The sequence below is a fragment of the Labrus mixtus genome, chromosome 6 (assembly GCF_963584025.1).
Source record: "Labrus mixtus chromosome 6, fLabMix1.1, whole genome shotgun sequence".
Taxonomy (NCBI): domain Eukaryota; kingdom Metazoa; phylum Chordata; class Actinopteri; order Labriformes; family Labridae; genus Labrus; species Labrus mixtus.
The window spans coordinates 13,125,542-13,146,278 of record NC_083617.1 but is presented as its reverse complement, the minus strand read 5'-3'; the positions used below and the strand labels follow the sequence as shown (position 1 = coordinate 13,146,278).

Sequence of the window (20,737 nt, the reverse complement as noted above, 5' to 3'; positions counted from 1 at the left end):
CATATATCAGACAGTAGATTTAAAATGTACTTAATGGCTCAACCAAAAGCCTCTTCACTTAATTTAGTAACAATCCCATGCTCACAAAACAGCTCAAACTAGTTGTATGTTGTGATCTGTGTTTTTTTTTTTTTTTTATCATATTATGTTCCGAATATAAGTCACATTTACCGTTTTATTTTCAAATGTTGATTTCATGTTGGTTTGTTAATTGGATAATAATACGCGTTTTCCCGACAGGGCAAATAGCCCTACGGAAAAAACCCCTGAGAAATTCTGGTGATTTCCCGGTGGTGACATTTTGCTGCATTCAGATACCATCGGAAATCTCTGAATTCGGAGTTGAATATCTCGTAAAATACTTCAATAAAGACTCGAATAGTAACCAATCAGTATCATCAGTTGGAAATGTCTATTGTGTCGGAGAGATACGCATTAATACGTATTTTGAAACAGTTAATATAAGCAAATGTATGCAATCTAAGGATATCATTTTAAGCAGATAAATTAATCAATAATCTTGCATGCACTATTTGTTGTTTCGTTGTTCTATTTAATTTGCTATATGAAACATCATTTCACATTTAAAAATAGAGCAAATCGGCCCCGAAAAGTTTGAAAGTGCATATTTACGAGGGTATTTAAAGGCAACATTAAGGGAAGTATACATCCGCTTTTTGTCCAAACGGTGGCTGCATGAGAGACGCCTCCGTGAGAGACGCCGTTGACTTTGGGAAAGATTAGTCCGTGTACCTCCGTTTCTTCGCGATGAAACGTTAGTTAGTAGAGCATCTTGCTTCGATATTGAGGCTGAGAAATAGAAAACAACGAGCGTCTTGATAACCGAATGAGCATGGATTGGGGTGCAACGTTGTGTTATCCTGTTTTCCTCTCTCTCGTCTGCTTACAAGCTTCCTCGGATCATGGTAAGAAGCTAATGTTTACGTTCAGCAAATGTGTGCTAAAAGTGGGACTATAAGCCTGGCTTTTGCACGCCCCTGAAACACTCTGTAAGGTCGAACACGTCTCACTTCACTTATAGTTTTAAATCAGTGTGAATATCAGGTTGTACACGTCATGTGCAGCTGAGGACGGACTGGAAACCTGCTAGGTCACGTCCCGAGTCTGCTGTCAGGAAGTGGGAGCCATTGTTCTGAAACGTGTGTCCTGTGGAGCACGAATACTGAGTGTTTTAATCTCATGTAGGCTAATATTTCAGTTATTGAATAAAATCGCTATTAAATCGTTAACACTGATAACATTTGAACAATCTCAAATATTTACATTACCTGCATTACGTCATAAATGTGAACAGGATGGACTCTTGTGACATCGCAGATTGCTTGACCTAAGTTGTTGGAAGGACAGTAGCCTTGTACTTTTTGGGTTTGTTTTTAGTTCCTCTTTGTGCTTTTCAGTATTACTCAAGACACTTTCTTTGTGTGATGTGTTTATGCAAAGTTATGTAGTTCTCCTTCAAAGAAAAAACCCATTGTTTTTTGCTTTTGCTGCTTTGCTAAAGTGCTCATGATGGATAGGCCGGATCTTTGTAACATAACAATGAGTAAGGTCTTTTTACCTGCTCTTTTGTAAAGTGTCTCGAGATAACACTTGTTATGAGTTGACGCTATACAAATACAAATTGATTGATTGATTCTTTAGTATTCCGGATAGCCTATTAAACCAAACAGAGGCCACACATTTCCTACATGCAGTCATGCCATGCAGCATTGTCCAATATCTAGACCTGACTTCACAAAACTTAAGAGGGACTTTTTTTTTTTTTTTTTTATCTTTGTGTTTCTCATTATATCCTCATATTCCAACTTACCGAAGCTGGAATATCATGTCTCCTGCTTCACAAGTTGAATTTAAAAGTAGCCAATTGTTCAAATGTAATAGGGTGATGAAAAACAAGGTTCACAACACAGGACAAGGAAGCAACATAGATTTAGCTACAAATGACTCTTTCACATAAGCTTCGTAATGTTGTGCTCACCAGTTATGATTTAAAGGAGACATAAAGTGAATTTGTATTGATCCTCATCAGTCTGTGGGAATTACTGCTACACACTGAAGTGCTTCTTGATGTGATCGTGGAGAGATCAGCTGTGAATGCAACCATTAATGCACCCAGCGTACGTGCAGACACTCACAGCAGTATGTGGGCAGCAGTGTTGTACAATGTGAACCTAACCATTCTTTTGAGGTACCGTTGTATACGTGTTTGATATTGAACCAGAGGTCCAGGTAAAAACGAATCCTGTGTGAATGTGGCTTTGGTGGACTTGAATGCTACAACATTCAATTGAGCACAATTATTACATCGCAATGTGTTACTGTGTAGTATAAACCAGGGCTGCTTGATTACTGCAAAAATCATGATCATGATTATTTTTGATTGATGTTGAGATCGTGATTATTTAACATCATTACTTGTTGATTTGAAAACATCTGCATCACGTGCATTTATCGAACAATCACTCGTAACACTGTAACATTCTGAAACACTTTGAAAATCAAGCAACACGTCAAAATAAACAAGTAAGAAATATATAATAATATACAATGATTTTAAGGTAGTGGTGTTGTACTCTAGTGACCAAAATATAACAACAAACACTTTGAAACATTTACCACACACGACAAAACATTTAGGGACAAAATGTGTTCAACACATTCTGCAAAGTACCGGTTTAATCTCCCTTATCTTGTTTTCATGACTGCCCAGCCTTTAATATAAACCTTCCTTTGGGCGGCTCTATGTATTTTTTGATTAACTTATTTTGAAAGGGTTTTTGTAAAAACATACTCGGGAAGGATTTTAGTCATCTTGTGACAAATGCTCTTCATGTCTCCTCTAGTGACCTCCTTTCTAAACTCTGATTGCATCGGTTTTCTCTTCCTGCTTGAAAAACAAGTTTTCGCTTGGTTTGCACAAATCAGTCGGCTTCATCTACTACCGCTTCAGTTTTCTGTCTCCTTAAGGCGACGCTTAACAATCTGCTTCCCTCAAACAAATGCATAAAACTGCTGCGGGTTTCAGAAATCATTTCTACTTTTTCCTCTGATGTGGTTGGACCTTGATCTAGGACACCTTCATGCTGTAAACCTTTTAACCAGTATTTGCAATGATATAGTTCAAAGTAAAACAATTTCTTGTCAATGTTTAAAAGATACTTGGTTCAAAAATGCTTATCCCACTGCTTTACGTATGGGAAATAAATTGTGTGTGTGTGTCTGTCTACAGTTACCATGTGGTTACAGCCTCAGCGACCAATCTTACCCTCTGTGGTTATCACCTCGCTAACGTGTTCCCATTTGTGATTTCGCTTTCACTCTTCTCACGCCTCACGTGGGTGTGTTACCACGTGCATGCACATAAATCTGGTATCGCAGTTGAAATGAAACCAAAATGTTCTCTGTTTTCTTTTTAGATGTGTGATAATAAAGTTGACTCATACGACTGTGACTGTCTTTTGAGGTTTACTCAATCATTTCTTAAAAACACTTTTATGCAATGTCAGGTTGAAGTCAGCGGTGAGAAATTAAAATCCCAAACACCTTTTCATTCTTCAATTTTGTGCGTGTCTTCGATCTTTTCTTTCTTTAAAACTGAAAGATAAAGAGCTATCGGTGTGTTGATCTGATCATGTGTAAGATCAATATGAGCAGGAGAAGTCATTGAACCTTACTCTTTGGTTCCATACACTTTGACAAACAGTACCAAACAGTATGAGGGGAAAATATTTAATCTAAAACGGTATGAAATATTTTGTTTCTATTTTGAATATCTCTTAAACATAAAGCCTAAAGAAAGTGGAATCTGTTGTTGTATGTTATGCTTTGATCTTAAAAAGCAAGTGGAAGAAACCCTTGTGTGTCTACTCAAAACAACTACGCAGTGCAATGAAGCGAGTCCTTCCTGTAAAGGCTGAACTGTCGCGCTTGTGTAAACATGCACTGAATTGAGAGGCAGTGCTCAATTTTTACTGTCAATCATCTGGTCCTCTTATAATGCCGACATAATAAAACTAAAGCTGGAAGTGACAGCGACTGAGGATTTTTAACAAAGTATGGCTGAACAGAAGAAAAAAACTTCAAGGAAGTGGATCATTGGGAGTGTTTTTTTTTGTTTAATTTCCTACTTCTTTTTTTGGAAAAAATGTGTACATGTGTGGAGCTGCATCTTGACCTTTCACTCCAGAATAACAAGTTTAAGGACATTAAAAAGTATTCGCTCTTTTGCTGTACTGAAAGACAAATGATTTCCTGAATGTATTGTCCTCATCTCTGTATTTAAATGTAATGTAGTCTTCTATATCTTTGTAGACCCTAGAGAAAGAAACTTGTCATACAGTGCCCCCTTTTGGTCAGTTTATGGAACTGCAATTTCCCAGCGTCCCTGACTTGTTTATTCTTATACACTTAAAAAAAACAAAAAAAAAAACAGGCAGTGTGAGGGTTTCGATTCTGTAAATGACGCATCACGACGCCTTCCTCTACAGATCAGGTGTTTTTCTTCACTCTGAAAGTTCAGTGCTCCCAGTGTCACAGCTGTTGGCTTAAGAGTTTCTCCAGTTTCAACTGTGTGTCTGTTTCCACAGTGATGCCGCCGACAAACTTGACCCTGGAATGCCGAAATCTGCACAACGTTCTGAAGTGGAGTTATGAACAACCACTGACACCAGGACTTACATTCGTTGTCAACATCGGCTGTCTCTCAAACTGGCAAGTAACACAGAGGGTTGTCCGTCTCTTTGAGCACGTTCACTGATTCTACTCTTGTGTTTACCGGTTCAAAACATTTTGTTTCAGAGGCGATTTTAAATGAATTCTATGACAAACTGAATTTCGTCTTCAAATAATGAATTTCCAAAGCCGCTCTTAAAGTCGGTAGATTATAGTTAGAGGAAAGACAAATCAATAGAGAATGTTTCTCTTTGAGAAACTGAACGCTACATTTATGGATAGATGGACAGACATCCCTGAAAATATTTTTGAATGTGAGTATTGAAATGAAAGCTATCCTTAATATAGCTGAGCACATTATTTCCGGTTCAAATACTTGAAGGTCAATACTTTATTGATCCCGCGAGGGGAAATTCGTTATTTATTGAATACTTGAAGTGGCTGATAACAATTTAAGAAGGAAGAATTTATACTTTATTGATCCCGCGAGGGGAAATTCGTTTTTACACTCTGTCTAGTGAACATGCTACACAAACATGCACAAACAGGATCCTGTGGACATGCACTAATGGAGAGGTCTCAGAGTGAGGGGGCTGCCCACAGTGGGCGCTCCTGAGCTTGTGGGGGGGGTTAGGTGCCTTGCTCAAGGGCACCTCGGCAGTGCTCAGGAAGTGGCCTGGCACCTCTCCAGCTACCAGACCAATTTCCGGACTTGGTCCGTGCCGGGACTTGAACCGGCGACCCTCCGATTCCCAACCCAAGTCCCTACAGACTGAGCTACTGCCGCCTACAATACCTTACACATTATTGACTTTACACACACAAGTCCATGAGGTTTCTATTTAAATATGAGCTGTCTTTTTCATGTTGAGTCCTGAATCAGGATTACTTGCAGCCTCATCTGGGCTATTTGCTCATTTTCTTCCTTTTACAAAACCTGACAAAGTTTCTCTTCTCCTTCTTTTCCTCAGTCCGGAGAGCATTACTGTGGAGCCCCCAGCTCTACAGGCTGACCTGTCATTTCTCTCTCTACCAAGTGAAGATTATTATGTCACGGTTAGTGCTGTGATTGGAGAAGACAAGTCTGATTCATCTCAGGGAATCGAGTTCAGCTATTTCAAGGACTCTCTAGTCAGTAAGAAATGTGAGTAGTTTGATCCTTACTCGACGAGCTTACAATGTAAACATTTTTGTCATTTGTAGTTTTTTAAACCAGCACCACCAAAGTTGACAACAGAGGCTTACTTTCTCTGTTACTTTGTTACCAAGTCCATCACTCCAATTTTAACCGCGACATAAACTAACTAGTTTCTGACAGTGGCCATTTGCAAGTAAATGGAGTAGCCTACATTATGTCGCAATAAAACACATGCATGTGGCTTTACGGGATCAAGACAAGACAGGCGGAATCAAACACAGAGAACATATTTTAGTCAGATACAGCCATAGCACTCATAATTGAAGGCTGTCCACGTTGTGTACACGTGCTTGTGTTTGTGCATGAACTGTGGAAGTGTACTGTGCTTGACTTTAAACACGTGGATGCATTTGCTGCACATCATCCCAACTCTCAGTTTCTCTCTGTAGCGGTCCTGTTGAAAAAGGCAAAACCCAAAAAGCTTCTTTAAGTTTAGTCATTGGTTTATTCATGATGTTGTTTTAAGTCTTTTGCAGTTTTAACAGAAGGACTCAATATATTTTGCAAGGATTTTTTTGTATTTGTCTACAAAATGTACACAGGAGAAAAAGTACATTCTGGACCATGGGCCCACATGATTAATATATTATCAAAACAGGCCTGACCATGTTGGACAAATGATTGACGTCCCCATTGACAGTTTGAAACCATTCAATTGATTAGCAGTTTTAGTCGGCAGGAAAAGAAACAGTATTACTAAAGTGTTTCAAAATGTGTTGAATGTGCAAGTCAAGTCTGTAAATAATATGTTCTATTTAAACGTAAGAATGTGACATAACTTAGATCAGCTGCTAAGCCATGTTCATGTTGGTTTCCAGGTATTGTGGACCTTCCCTCAGTGAACGTCACTGCCCAAAAGGATGACTTTGTCCTTTTCCGCTTTGAGCATCCCTGGCAGTTTCACAAACGGAAGACTGCTGGCAGCCCAAAGTCAGGAGGTATGAAGAAAAGAAGCCAAGACTACGAGATCGAAGAGCTACCCGAATTTACGTACGACGTCATCATAATGAGCCAGGTCAGAACGCACCTCATTTCACTTTTGTTATATAGCTTTGTTTAGTCAGTAAACCTAGAGAAAAAGAAGATAACCCGTCTCAGGTCTTCTGTTACTGTTGTTCTCTTTTTTTTTTTTTTTTTTTTTTTTACTGAGTTCTTATTGTTCAATAGAAGCATTGATGACTTGTCTGTCTAACTGTGCAGTTCAGTTGAAATGAGCTTTACCATGTGTTATGTTTACAGAAAGATGAGCCCCACGGTTTCAGCTGTGTGGAGATGGTCTGTGAGGAGAAGCTTCCTGTGGACGCTGCTCAGAAGAAACACTGTCTGAAGATCACGGGACAGATGAACAGAATATCTGTCGAAGCCACACAAGACTACTGCACCCTGCCGATAGAAGATAAAAACTGTTGAGTTAAAGATTTTCTTAATTTAATTCAGCAGTTCAGATAAAGACACACACCGATTATGCAGCTTTGAAGGATTATGTCTGTGGGGAAGGTTTGAAGACAAAACTGGGAAAACAACCAAAACCCACAATTGTACCTAAATCATGCTGGAAACACCATGTGTTTTTTTTTTAAGGTGGATTTTTGATAAACAGATGTCAAAGCACATTAGCAACACCACAGCTCCTCTACAAGTATCCTTAATGATTCATAGTTTCTGCTGTACATAAACAGGTGCTGGTTTCAAAGTGGAATTTAAGATATGAAACTAAATGTTCCTCCTTTCACACACTCACTGCACTCCTGAAATCTCAGGTTCAGATTCCTGTGTGAACCCATCATGATCTGTCTGACCAGCTGTATGTGATCAATCATCATACATGTACTTTGTAGTATTTAATCAGTAGAGTATGTTGAATATTCAGGTTTTGGGCTCGGCTACATTAAAGTACAGAAAGGTAGAGATGAGTGGATGATAAGATGTTCAATGGGTTAGAAACAAAGTTATCAAAAACACCTTCAATTATTTTCAAAACAGTGCCATGTGTTTCTGAAGACACAATCTGGGCCATCTCTAAAAGTGCCAAAGCGTTAAAGAAAAACAATCGGATTACAAATCGAAGCTGAAATCTAAAGCTGTTTTCACAGATGCTCCTCACAGCGGGAGACTGTCCCTGTCAGACGGCAGGGGGGGTCGGGGGGGGGGTCTCCTAAGGAAAGACGTGAAAAAATATGAGGAAGTAGCCGACGAAGCTATAGAGTCCGCTATATGATGTTATAATGAGAATATTTACCTTTATATCAATGCTATGTGTCGTTCAATGGAATGACAACATCAACAAAAGAGAGGAGAACAACATACTGAAAACTTAATGCAGCCGTTTAATTACGAGCACTGAGATCGCTGCGGTCGCTAGCAGCAGTTCCAGTTTATAACGTCTCCCCCTTCCCATTGGCTCGAGGTGAATTCTCCTGATTATATCGTACTGTTTTCTCAAATCAGCTCACTCAGATGTTTGCGGAAAAAATACTGGGGGGCTGGCAGGAGAAACTCCGGTTGAAGTCCGTAAATTGGCTGTTTGCGTTCACACACGCAGCTCCTCCTGGGAAATCTCCTGAGTTCATCAGGAGATTTCTGCAAATGTGAAAGCCCCATTAGGGATGATGTAGAGGGAGTATTTCAGTGAATCTATACAACGTCTTTAGGAGAAAATCTTTCTCGGCCTCTTTGTTTATTCTGTCTGTAAATGTTTTTCTTTATATCTGTTTTGTCTAGATTTAATCTACTACATCATGGGCGGCGTGCTGCTCCTGATTCTGTTGATTGCTGTCCTCTTCATGGTTTACAAAAAGAAGACCAATCCTTCGTCCTCTAAGCCAGCATTTTTGGTATGTTCATCCAGTCCACCTGATTTGATTTCATGAACCATATTATATCAGACATTTCTAAATTCAAATAGATTATATTAAACAATTCTTTCCAACCATTGAGTCAATAATCTGATGATTGCTCTTTGTGTCTTTTTAAGAACTTCTCTGGGGAGCGGGGGCAGTTCACAAGCAGGGCTGTCCCAGAGAGTGTCATTGTGGCAGAAGTTGAGCCTTGCTCACCATCACTTCTACTGCCAACCACAGACGAGACGGATGTATCACCTGTAACTTCCCCTGAAGACAACGACCTACGCCTACCCTTAGGTTTGGGAAGTCGGTTCATTGAGGATGAAGTAATGTGTGAAGACGAGGAGGTACAGAATCATGAAGGCTCTGAATACGCGCAAGGTGGACAGTTGGAAGACGACACACTTGAGTGCAGAGAGTTCCCCTCTGCTTACGAGAGACGTATAGCCGTTGTTGATTTAGCTCCAGGTGAACTGGCAGAGGGCTACCGTGGCTGAAGGTGGACCGGGTAGTCCCTAAGCATTCATATGTTTGAGCATTAAGTCACATCCCTTTCGATCAGGAATCATCCTCTTTTTAGTGCTCCTGACATCAGTTATGGTTTTCATTCTAGTTACAAAAATGCCAGAGCAATACAAAAACAGCATGTGTGAAAAAAAAAAAAACATCCCTGCAAAGTGATTATTAAACCAGTTAAATGGCCTTAAAGTTTTAAGATTTAAATAGATCAAGTTTATTGTCATAAAAACTAACCTATCAATCGCTAGTGTAGTGAAATTGTTTAAGTATAACTTTGTTTGTGTGTAATACACCAGTTGGAGTTCGGGCTAAGCATTAGCATGAGGTTTGTTTGTTTGGATCCCCTTTAGCTTCAGCTTAAGCTGGAAGCTGTCTTCCTGGGGTCTGCAACATACTGTGATGAGTACAATTTCAAACACACATCACATCTACAGTTAACTATTAACAACAACTGACTCAAAATAATTGAAACAAAGTCAAAGAAAACCGACATTACAACGGCTCCGACTGAATCTGATATCTAAAGGACAATGAACATGTTAGCTTAAGAAAGCCCATGGAACCATCACAGCACAAAGAACAAGTGTCAAATGCTGAGGTTTCTTCATCGCATCTTCATCTCGTCCCTCTAATGACATTGTTTTAAAAAAAAAAAGTTTCCTCCATCATCACTTGCAGAATATAAATGAGCGGATTTCACTTAAACAGCAGGTCCTTTGATTGTTAACCTTTTTAGCTTCATCATGTACAGACTCACCTTCCAATCAGACCTATAGCAATGCTTAAAGGGACCTGACTGCGCTTCATTTCCTGTTGTACATATCGAGATACAATGATAGTAATAATTACAACATTAACTTACTGTTTCATCATCTGTTCTGTTTCTCTTTGGCTAAATAATGAATGTCCTCTTGCTTATTTATTTGCTGTCAATCAAATGGTTAAGTCAGGATTTTTTTTCTCACAAGGCATTTATCTGATTTAATGGTTATATCTGGGCTGGTAGTTACAATTGTGATCCCATTCAGTCTTTAGAAATGTGATTGGATCCCTTCAAAAGTGCACTCTGCTTAGTGAGCCCAGAGTAATACTGGACTGTAGAGGATTGGAAGCCTCCACTCTCACATGCTGCTAGATCAGTACGAGGAGACAAATTACAAATGTTTTCATCGGAAATGTTAACAAAATGTTTGCCATCTAAAATCCATACATTTTTATTTTTATAAACTATTATAGAAAGTATTATTTACATAATTTACAAATAAGAGATGATCACGCAACTTCCAGTGATACTAACTGGAAAAAAAAATCTTTATTTAAAGAAGCATTAAGTGCAACTTAAATCTTTTTTTATATGAATCCTCTCATGAAATGAGAGGCCCCTCGTGCACTTAAGGATAAATGGAAACAGACTGTTAGACTTTGTATTGAGCTCTGTCTCTAAACTTTGCATTTGACTGTAGAGCATGTTGTTTTGTATTTACTTTTACTAAACAGAAAAAAAACCCATCTTGTTTATATTCCTAAGTCTACACCACTGATTGTCTGAAAACAATGTGGCTGAAGTGAACTTACATGGTTTCTATTATCATTGTTATTAGTATTATTATTAATGAAGCTGACTGATGAGGTGTGGTTTTTTACTTTTGCAAACACTTCCCGTCCTCATATTTCAATATTGAAAATCGAGATCCCCAGTTGGAATGAATGTTTGGATTTGAAAAACAGACACAGCCATTAAACTAACACCTGAATGCATCTCTCATTGTCTGAGCACCCCTGAATGCAGCATGCTAACAGCGCATCCCCTGAGTAACGGCAGAGAGAGAGACCTGCCAAGAAGTCTGAAGTCAACTAAGCAGACTGCTTTATTTTCTGATGCCCCCCCTAATATAATGGTAGGGGAAACACTGCACTTTATTCTTTAACGTGTTACCTTGAGTCCTGTTTTTTCAGTGTCTTCACCACATTAAGTGTCCTTTATTGTCTTATGTTATCATGCTGTCTTTTTTTGTCAAATAACATTTTGTCTTGGTCAAATAAAGGATGTGGTTTAAAACTAAATGGGATGTCCTGATCTTTGCAATGCCATTGGGCTTAGATTTGTGACCATAATCGAATGCTCATCAAAATACTGGCTGTAAACATAACCCATTAAAAGACAGCCAGTTTGTATTAACATGAATTTTAGCAGTCAAACGACAGCTGAGTCTTTGCTGTGGAAATGGCCTACTAAAAAGTTACCACTTACTGGTAAGTAACACATTGTTAAATGTGAAGGAAGAAGCACACAGGTCATTCTTAACCATTCATCTCGTTTGTGCAATCCATGTTCCTTACTCTGAAACCAGTCATCTGAGCAAGAAGGGAAAACCTGTGTGTGTGTGTTTCCTTCCTCTTTGCTGTGTGTGTTTGTTTCCAGTAAGAGTCGGTAACACACTTTAGTTTTACTTCCCATTAGGTCGGATGAGGTTTGAGGGACACTGAAATGAATCTTGGTACCCTTGCTGCAGGCGGAAGAGCTGAGGGTTTCTAGGTATCAGCAGGAACTATAACGGCAGGGTAAATGACAGCACTGATTGATCACGTACATCTCATTGAGACAAGCTCACAATGTGAACATCTGAACTAAATTTAAGCTGCTTTTTAAATTGAACTCTGTATTTAAAGCCAGTTTGTAAAAATCTGTCATTTTTGTCTGTTAACTTTTAGGCTAGTTTGAACACAATGCTGTTTCATCTGCTTCCACTCACAGTGACAGGAACTAAACTCTTGCACACTTCATTCCTTTCTTTTTGATGCCAATTCTTAATAAGCATCTGCTATATTCCTAGTTCCACCTTTTTCTGTTCTCAATTAGCTTTTTGAGCTTTCATCCATTACTTTTGGCTTACAGTTTAATTTATCCACTGTTTTAAGCTCACTAAAAAGAATCTAGTTTATTGCCAAGAATTTGTCTTGGGGTCATTTAACTATTGTTAAACAATGTGATCTAATTCAGAATCACTATTTGAATCCATTGCTTTGAACTTATTGTTTCTTCTATTTGTTATTCAAGTCACCGTAAGCTGATTCTGCATTAATACAGAACTTTAAAAAACGTTTTCTTTTATTGAAAAGTATTTAAGTCTTTCCAACTTTTCACTGAAGGTTTAATTATCCATAAGTCCGTTGCAGTTTTTATCCAGCACTAGCAAACTCTTTTGACTTTTTATACATGACTACAAACACAATACATAAACATATTTGTTTGTATTTTTAGCATTCATTTTCCTTTAAGCCTTTCAGTATCTACTTATCAGTTATTGCTTATTACGTTCACCTTTTCGTCATTGATTTTTTAAAACTATTTCTGTAGTGTTGAGTGTTTTCAGACATTCTCCTTTGCTTTTTCCTGCATATATCCTTCCTGTTCGAGCTTCTCAGCGTTTACAAAAACAAACCTTTCAGTCATTATATTTCAACATTCATCCATTACTTATGTCACATACCTCAAAAGTTTCTTTAAATTTTAGCTATTTACTAACTATCAACTTATCCAATATTATATAAAAAATCATATTTAGCCAAGTATTTATGGTAGCTATTTCAGCCTCTGATGTATTTATTGTAAATATTTTATTTTAAATACTTTATCCCCATTTATCCAAGACTTTTTCTTTTTTCTTTCTACCTACCTTAAAGCTGTATAAAACAGATTCTTCAAACAGTTACACACTCCCTTCCTAAAATGCAGGCAAACTTTTATGACATGGATTATTAATTTTGCATGATCAGGATGAGGATTTGCAAAATAACCTCAGCTTCAACATATTTATAACATCAAACTCTACAATGAGCCAGTAAAAAACATGAAGGGCCAGCGAAGAAGTAGTTAAGATGCTACGTCTCCTCTCTTTCTCGTAACACAACAACAGGTTTTTTTGCCTTGTCATTGAGATTCATCATGTGACACGTCTCCAGTTAACCTTTGATATTTCCACTCAAATGTTGGGGCAGCGGATTGTTATCATCCGTTCCTGTAACAAGTGAAGTGTGTTAATTTCTCTGACCTTCAGAGAACAAAGGGCAGTTAAATCAAATACATCCTCACAGAACTTATAGAGCTTCATTTGGAGAAGGGATGTTTGTGTTTCATGAGTCACTAATGGCTGAATCCAATTTAGCTGCTTCTCTTTTAGGGCCTTCTTATGGCGCCTGCATTTTTGTATAAGTCTACAACTATTTCCTACATTAACCATCATTAAAAGGAACAACTAAAAGTCTGATTGTTTCAATGAAAAAGATACAAGCATACCAAATACAACCTTTAATAAAACTAGCAATACCCATCAAGCAATATATTTCTGTCTTTTGTACTCTTTGGTTTGTCGTCACCAAAGCAACATTTTCTTGTCTTTGAAGCTGAAAACTCAGACAGTTACTGAAGGTGAAGCATTTCTTGTAATTGTTAAGTTGAGCTAATACGTCACTATGTTGTCACATGTAAATTGCAAAAAAATGTACTTCTGTCTGTCCTTGTCATGTCCTAAATATGGTATCATGCATCATGGAAGTTGGAGGGGGAAGTTGAAGCATGTAAAAGGTTAGGTTCATGTGGCTGGCAGCATCAGTCAAGGGCTGCTTGCTCTTTGTTGGCCTGCTGACTGTTCTCCACCAACAGCATCAACACAATGATCCACCTGCTGATGGGAGCCGCGTTGTTGGGAAGTCTGGATGTCTCTGTCACAGAACAAGGTATATTTACATTTAATGATTTGGATTATTGTGTTTATTTTCTTGTTAAATAGACTTGGACTGATTTATTTTCTGTCCAATGATGACAACCTAAATCTGCAAACTCACCCTCTGATAAGTGTCCGTGTCAAGTTTAAAACATCACCTTTCATTTGAGAGTTGTGGAGTGTGTCTTTAAACTAATTGGTCACCATTTGGACATCTTGTGTTTCTTTACTTATGCGTCATGACATGTTGTATTCAGTTACATTTAAGGATGCAAAAGTGCCTGCAGCACAGCAACAAAGGACTTAACCTACATATGTGAATCTGAATTAGTATTACATTTAGTGAAAGAAAAATATTACAGTACATTTTTAGTCTCAAAGTTAATTCAAATTTTCATAATCTAATTTTTTCACAGAAAAAGTACAAATGTTGCACTTGTTAGACCTGACCAAATAAGAGTATAGGGTCAGTGGTGAGGAATCAATTAACAAAGTATTGTAGAGTGTAATAAGCCCTCTAGATTTAAACTCTTTTCTGTAGAACAATTGAAAAAACCCTGTCCCATTTTAAGAACATTATCACACACTGATATGGATGCAGACTCTTCCAAGTTCTAGATAACTGAATTCTATAAAACCTTTGAAAGGAAAGTCGTTTCCGTTTTTTAACTTTAATGCCTTCATCACTGTCCGCAGAGGAATCAATTATGATACACTTAACTCATTTAAGTGTATCTCATTTAACAACATTTTGTTAGTGTTTACTGTATTTTATACTTTAGAAAAAGGATAAGATTAGACAAGGAAGATTCTGAAAAATCCCCTTGTACCCACCAAACATTAAATCTTTTCAACTTCAAAACCCAATTAGAAGACACCTGAATTAAAAATCAAATGAGCTGTTACGGATATTAGTATTCTCTGTTAAGTGGCACAAGTATATATTGTTTCTTTTTTCACGTGTTTAATTGACTCTCTTGTCTACCAATAAACCACCATGTAATCAATATCTTCCTTAGTTCCAGTGATGCTTGCTCCGCCCACCCAGGTGAGGTTTGACTCTGTGAACTATAAAAACATCCTGCGCTGGACTCCACCCAACACCAGCCACCCACTGCTGTACTACATTCAGTGGAAGATGTGAGACATTACACACACACACACACAATAAAGGCTCCTTATAAAATATGTCAAAGTGTAGATCACCAGTATGCTGTGCTGAAGAGCTCGAACATTTTGTCCTATAGTACAGTACTTAAGTACAATTCTGAGGTATGTAACTCTAATAGAGCATTTCCATCTTCTGCTACTTATTGCTAATCCTGCACTGCATTTTGGAAGCCACTACAGTTTTGTTTTACTTTCTTTTCTTAGAAATTCCCCATCTTCTCTTTCCCACTTTACAGAAGGAGTCCCTCAAGGATCAATTTCAGGCCCACCACATCCTTATTATTTATAATCAAGCTACTCAGCAACAATAGTAATTGCTGGCTAGCTTTATTTACGTTCATGTAATGTTTGACACGCTGGAGACAATAACATTTTCAAAAAGTTCCAAAGAACTTGGACGTTTCAGAAGAAGCCTCTCCTAAGACCTCCGTCCTTAAGCCGCTGTGTACTGTTATTATAATGAGGTCAACCTTTACCACCGGCAATAGTAAAATAAAAAAAAATATCAGCTGCTCATTTCTGGATTTGTGTCTCCTCTCTGTACTTGTCAGTTATGGAGAGCCTGAATGGTTGGATGTGGATGGCTGTCAGGGGATACAAAAGCTCCAGTGTGACCTCAGCACTGTGACCTCTGAACCCAGAGAGTGGTACTACGCCCGAGTGCACGTCTCCTCCCTGCCCTCCAGCAAATCAGCCTGGGTTCTCTCCCCGAGATTCAGCCCACGTTGGGACAGTAGGTTTTTGACATGTCTTACTCTAACTTACAGAATAATTGTCTGCATCTTCTCTTCTTGCCTGACTTGCTTCCCTGAAGTTATTCAATAAAATACAAAGAAAAATAGACAAGAAAAGTAGACAAGTTCTTATTTAAGAGAGAACGGGTATGATATTCAATATCATTTAGAAAGTAAGGAAATGTGTATAAAGTAAACGTTTAATGACTAAATTATAAGAACAGCAGAGTCATATTATCAAGTGCCACAGTGTACACTGAACATATACGAGCACTCATTAGCCTTTTCTCAGAATAATTCAAGTACTGCTGGATGACAAATTACAGTTCAAAGTCTCTGACGTTGCCCAAACTACATGGACATGTTTCTTCCTGATTTTTTTAAATGCACTTTTTTTAATCCATCATCTCTTCTGATCCTCTGCAGCAAAAATCAGCCCTCCCGTTCTGAGGCTTAATGTCACAAATCAAGGGGTGGTGGTCAGCGTGAGATCCCCCAAAGCTCTGGTCAAGAAGATGCAAAGCAGGCTGCATTACAAGATCTACCTCACACACACAAGTGGACAGGAGGTAAGACACTAGTGAGACGCCTTGATTTTGGTGTTTTACAAGTTAAACAAATGTACATCAACAATGATGCTAGCAGTTTAGAATTTATGAATATTAGCTGGACATAAAATGAAATGGAAAATATTTGGTGGCCACGTCCAATCCTTTGGATTAGAATGAGATTTGCTTTCAACAACAACAACAACAACAACTCTCTATTTCAAAATCTCTCTATTTTTCTTATAGTATAATTTTAAAATAAAGTCATTTATGAATTTTTTAAGGTTTCTCTCCTGTAAAAGTATAAATGTGTCTCTGACTTGTAATAACTGTAAGAATAAACAAAAGTATAAAAACTTGAAGAATTGAATGTATTACTTTCAGGGTCACATACTTAGACTTTCCATAGTCTATCTACGTTACCCTGAAATAGAAAATACCTAACATAATAACAATAATAATAAAAATACAAGTTAGAAATATATATTACTTTTAAACATTTGCTGCTACCATTTTAAAAATGAAGAGGAAGAAGAAAGGCTAGAGGAGGCGGAAGAGGAAATGTAGAAGAAGAAGGACATGAAAGAACAAGGACATGAAAGAACACTATGATCTAACTTTTTCATTGTGTTGCCCTTTAAGACCAAATTTTCCTCCCAAACTACACAGTACCTTATGTTAATTGTATTTCAAATGTATAGCCACGCTACATTGTCCCCTGATCTTGTCTCTTGGTATGTATTATCTGTTCTTCAGGACGTGCTTGAGATGGAGTGCTGCTCTAACAAGCTGAATCTGAAGGAGCTAAAACACAAAGAGAGATACTGCCTCCAAGCCCAGACCACCATCCCCCACCAGGCCAAGAGCAGCCCTCTTAGCTCCTTGAAATGTGTCACTGCACCCTGATCACACAGGTACGATCAAGCACAGCCGAGAGGTGCTTAAATCCTTACTTTAAGTATAAGTACTATTTACTGGAAAAATACTCCACTAAAAGCAGAAATCCACTAACCTCACTAAAATAGTGAATAGAAGTATTATCCACAAAATGTACTTTAAGAAAGTTTGTTTGACATGTGCAAACATGTGACACATATTTCATAGATGATCACTGTTCACCGTTTTTTCTCAAAGTGTTGTGAATAAATTAGTGGCAAACAAAGTAACAGGAATATATAAAAGACAGGATATTTAAAAGACTTAAGCCTATAGAAAAAGGGACATTTAATCATTTGGTTAATCATAACAATTCAAGTTCAATTTCACCAAACAATAGGAGATGCTTTTCATTGGTTACTGGTTACTTTTAGTAAATTGACTTAGCGACAAATACACAAACTAAATATAAGTAATTGTAGTTACACAAAACGTGTTGGTGTTAGAATCTCCTGTAGCTGTGAAACAATGGCACATCAACTCATCTTTCTCCTTAAATGTTGGGTAACTCAGGTGAAAAGCTTTTTGCAGAATCCGGTTGTAGTAAGAAAGGAAAAAAGAAAAGCTCCTCAACCCGTGAGAATGTTACAAGTTTCTGCTTTGTGCGACTGTGTCAGTGCTCCTCACAGACCAGCTGGACAGTATCGTTAGCCAGTGAAAGGTAACCTCTCTGTTGTAACAAAAGATTACCCAATGAGAAGTCACATATCGGCTGTCACAGGACAATCGCCCGAGGCAGCGAGACAGAAAGAGGGAGGGAAAATGAAACTCCTGGAGGAGAAATCTTAGCAGGAGATTTTCTCCACAATGACTATAATTACCTCTGCTCACCCCACCCTTTTCACTATTTTAAGATGTGCGATGGAGTGTAGACTGGAGATAGTGTAACTCTGGAAAGTTATTCCTTTGTGCAGTTCATTAATCTTTCTTCTCCCATCTTTTTCTTTGTCTTTTTTTTTCTCTTTTAGAAAAACTTCCAACATGATGCATTGAGGGACTGCAATTATATCGGTTTAGCTTTGATTTTTTTTTTACCGCTACCTCGACGGCTTCAGTCAAAAAAAGTCAGTGCCAAAAAATGTGACTCACTTTATCATGAAAGGCATTAAGAATCGCACATTTTTGTTTGAACAGTGGGGTCAAATTTAACTTTGAGTGCACAGAATATTTGAGGTGAATGGTTTTATCCTCCAATAATCTTTATCTGAATTGTTTCAATCATAAGTATAATTGTTTTGTCTTTTTTTTTTAAATTTTTGACTTTGTTTTGTTACTTTTCAAAATATGTCTTCGGACATATGACAGTGACAGTGACATGGAGTTGTATCAATTGGCTTGCTTATAATGAAACACTAACTTTTTTTTGTTGTTGTCCCATCTGGTGATATCACCCAGCATGCCAAATGTAATATTCTTAAACAATAAATGAAGTTATATCTTTAAATAAACTCACAAGTCTTTGTAAGGGAAGTAGTTCAGACATTTCAAAGTGTACAAGAATACATAATCTTTGGCTCCCCACCCCCCAATATTGAATTTATAGTTATTCAGTAATCAGATTTGAATTAGTCAGGACTAATGATTTACATAATCACTTCTAAATGGAGTCAATTCATGACCACCAGATGAATATTTGGATTTAACGTTGAACATTGTTCATTTCATTTGTACAATACAAATGTAGTTTGATTAATTTAAAGTTCTATTTCCCGTCCTGTACAGCTTCGCTCAGGCTTGTGTATCTTATCCATGTGTGACAATCAATGAGTATCATATTGAGTTTTTTTGCAAAGAGCTTTAGTGTAAAACTGTTCAAATGCACAACTCTAAGAATGTAACATGCGAAATGTAGTTGTTAGAAATCTCATCGCAAATAAAGACACGCTGGTTAATTCCGTCTTATTGTTTGCACTTTTTCTTGTTGATGAAAACTTCAAATAGAAAAGTAACTCAGATTCTCTTCATGTCAACCAATCCAGCAAAAGTAATTAAATCAATTATGCTTTTTAAAAAAAACTTTCTCAATACTTTCTGCTTTTCCTGACCATGTCTGTCGCAATCAGCTTCAAGACGATTGATTCTTCAGAAAACTTGTGTTGTTCAACGACAGTACACTTACAATGCTGACGTAGATTCCCCTTGTACTTGGTGAGTACCTACTCTGAAAAATAGGCACAGTCTGCACTAGCTCAGGAGCTCACTGTCCCTCCTAGCAGTATTAGTCAAAATTCTATACAGCGATATGGTGGCGCTGGTGGAGCAGTGGTTGGTACGTGCGCCTCATGTACAGAGGCTGTGGTCCTTTAAGTGGGCGGCCCAAGTTCCCCACTCTCTCTGATTTCCGGCTCTGTCCACTGTCCGGTCACTCCAATGGAGGCACAGAAGGATCCAAAAATAAATCTTGATTATTTAAGAAAAATAAATTATACAGCGATGTTAACATTTCTAGATTATTCTTTTTAAATAACACCAGCCTGGTCCGGTATAGTGCGTCCTGCAGCAACACAGGAAAGGTCTATAATTAAGCTGTCAATGGGCAATCTCTATGGAAATGCTTATACCAGGACCTGAATATTTGCATCCTGATACATGGCTTTGTTTCAGTTTATATTTCGACCTAAATTATTACAGTATATTTACAGAAATAAATCTGCACAACGGAGGTCCATTTGTTTGAGTTACAAACAGCATCAGTTTTTCATAAATCATGTGCCATTTTGCAACACAGTTATCAGAGGGACCTTATTTATTGAAATGATAATTAAATACTAATCTAGCTTACTTTGGATGTTCATGTGAGCTCAGTGATGACGTTTTGGATTTTTGTAATTGAAACACACAATCTGATGTTTCTATCTTTGTGGGGTCCACACACTCAAATTGCTTCTTCTGTCTTCTGGGTTACCCACAAACGTTTTTATATATCTTTTTGGGGTCTCTTAAATAATGTACTTCCATCTTTGAGGACTTCCCCATACACGTATCGGTTCTGATATCTTAGACTTAGAGTCATATTTTAGTGGTCACACACATTGGTTTTTTTAGGAAAGGCACACGATCCTAGATTGTTTTTCGTTGGGCACACATGCACAAATTGGTTTTATATGACAGGATTTTACTCAGCTACACTCACTGTTGATGATGATTTATACTGAAACACACACACATGCACAAACTGGCTTTTAAAGTTCCTTCAGTCTGAAATCATTTTAATCTATACATTTGATTATTTATTGATTTATCTATTATCAAGCAATTCTTATCAACGCATTAAAAATAATCTTATAATGCAATGTGATGATATATTAGACATTAGAATTTGCCCATTGTACCAAGTATACTGCACACTTGAAAGCAGGGACTTGAAATGGAG

The 20,737-nt window shown here is 37.7% G+C and overlaps 2 protein-coding genes across 2 annotated transcripts; both read left to right on the top strand.

Moving 5' to 3' along the window:
• The first annotated feature begins 697 nt into the window (after positions 1 to 697).
• On the top strand, positions 698 to 11,207 carry ifngr1l (interferon gamma receptor 1-like). Its single transcript, XM_061040059.1, has 7 exons — positions 698 to 926; positions 4,608 to 4,731; positions 5,664 to 5,836; positions 6,709 to 6,905; positions 7,130 to 7,295; positions 8,612 to 8,724; positions 8,865 to 11,207. The coding sequence occupies exons 1-7, from the start codon at positions 848 to 850 to the stop codon at positions 9,228 to 9,230; spliced, it is 1,218 nt and encodes a 405-aa protein (XP_060896042.1). The 5' UTR covers positions 698 to 847; the 3' UTR covers positions 9,231 to 11,207.
• Positions 11,208 to 13,842: 2,635 nt separating this feature from the next.
• On the top strand, positions 13,843 to 17,342 carry il22ra2 (interleukin 22 receptor, alpha 2). The gene is made up of 5 exons (XM_061040057.1): positions 13,843 to 13,989; positions 14,996 to 15,116; positions 15,698 to 15,879; positions 16,307 to 16,449; positions 17,185 to 17,342. Exons 1-5 carry the CDS (start codon positions 13,926 to 13,928, stop codon positions 17,332 to 17,334), a joined length of 660 nt encoding a protein of 219 aa, XP_060896040.1. The 5' UTR covers positions 13,843 to 13,925; the 3' UTR covers positions 17,335 to 17,342.
• Positions 17,343 to 20,737: the final 3,395 nt, after the last annotated feature.

Coding starts and splice junctions, on each gene's coding strand:
- ifngr1l (XM_061040059.1), top strand. CDS start 848: ATGAGCATGGATTGGGGTGCAACGTTGTGTTATCCTGTTTTCCTCTCT. Junction 7,296..8,611: donor GCCGATAGAAGATAAAAACT/GTTGAGTTAAAG, acceptor TGTTTTGTCTAG/ATTTAATCTACTACATCATG. Junction 8,725..8,864: donor CCTCTAAGCCAGCATTTTTG/GTATGTTCATCC, acceptor TGTCTTTTTAAG/AACTTCTCTGGGGAGCGGGG.
- il22ra2 (XM_061040057.1), top strand. CDS start 13,926: ATGATCCACCTGCTGATGGGAGCCGCGTTGTTGGGAAGTCTGGATGTC. Junction 15,880..16,306: donor ATTCAGCCCACGTTGGGACA/GTAGGTTTTTGA, acceptor GATCCTCTGCAG/CAAAAATCAGCCCTCCCGTT. Junction 16,450..17,184: donor CACACACAAGTGGACAGGAG/GTAAGACACTAG, acceptor TCTGTTCTTCAG/GACGTGCTTGAGATGGAGTG.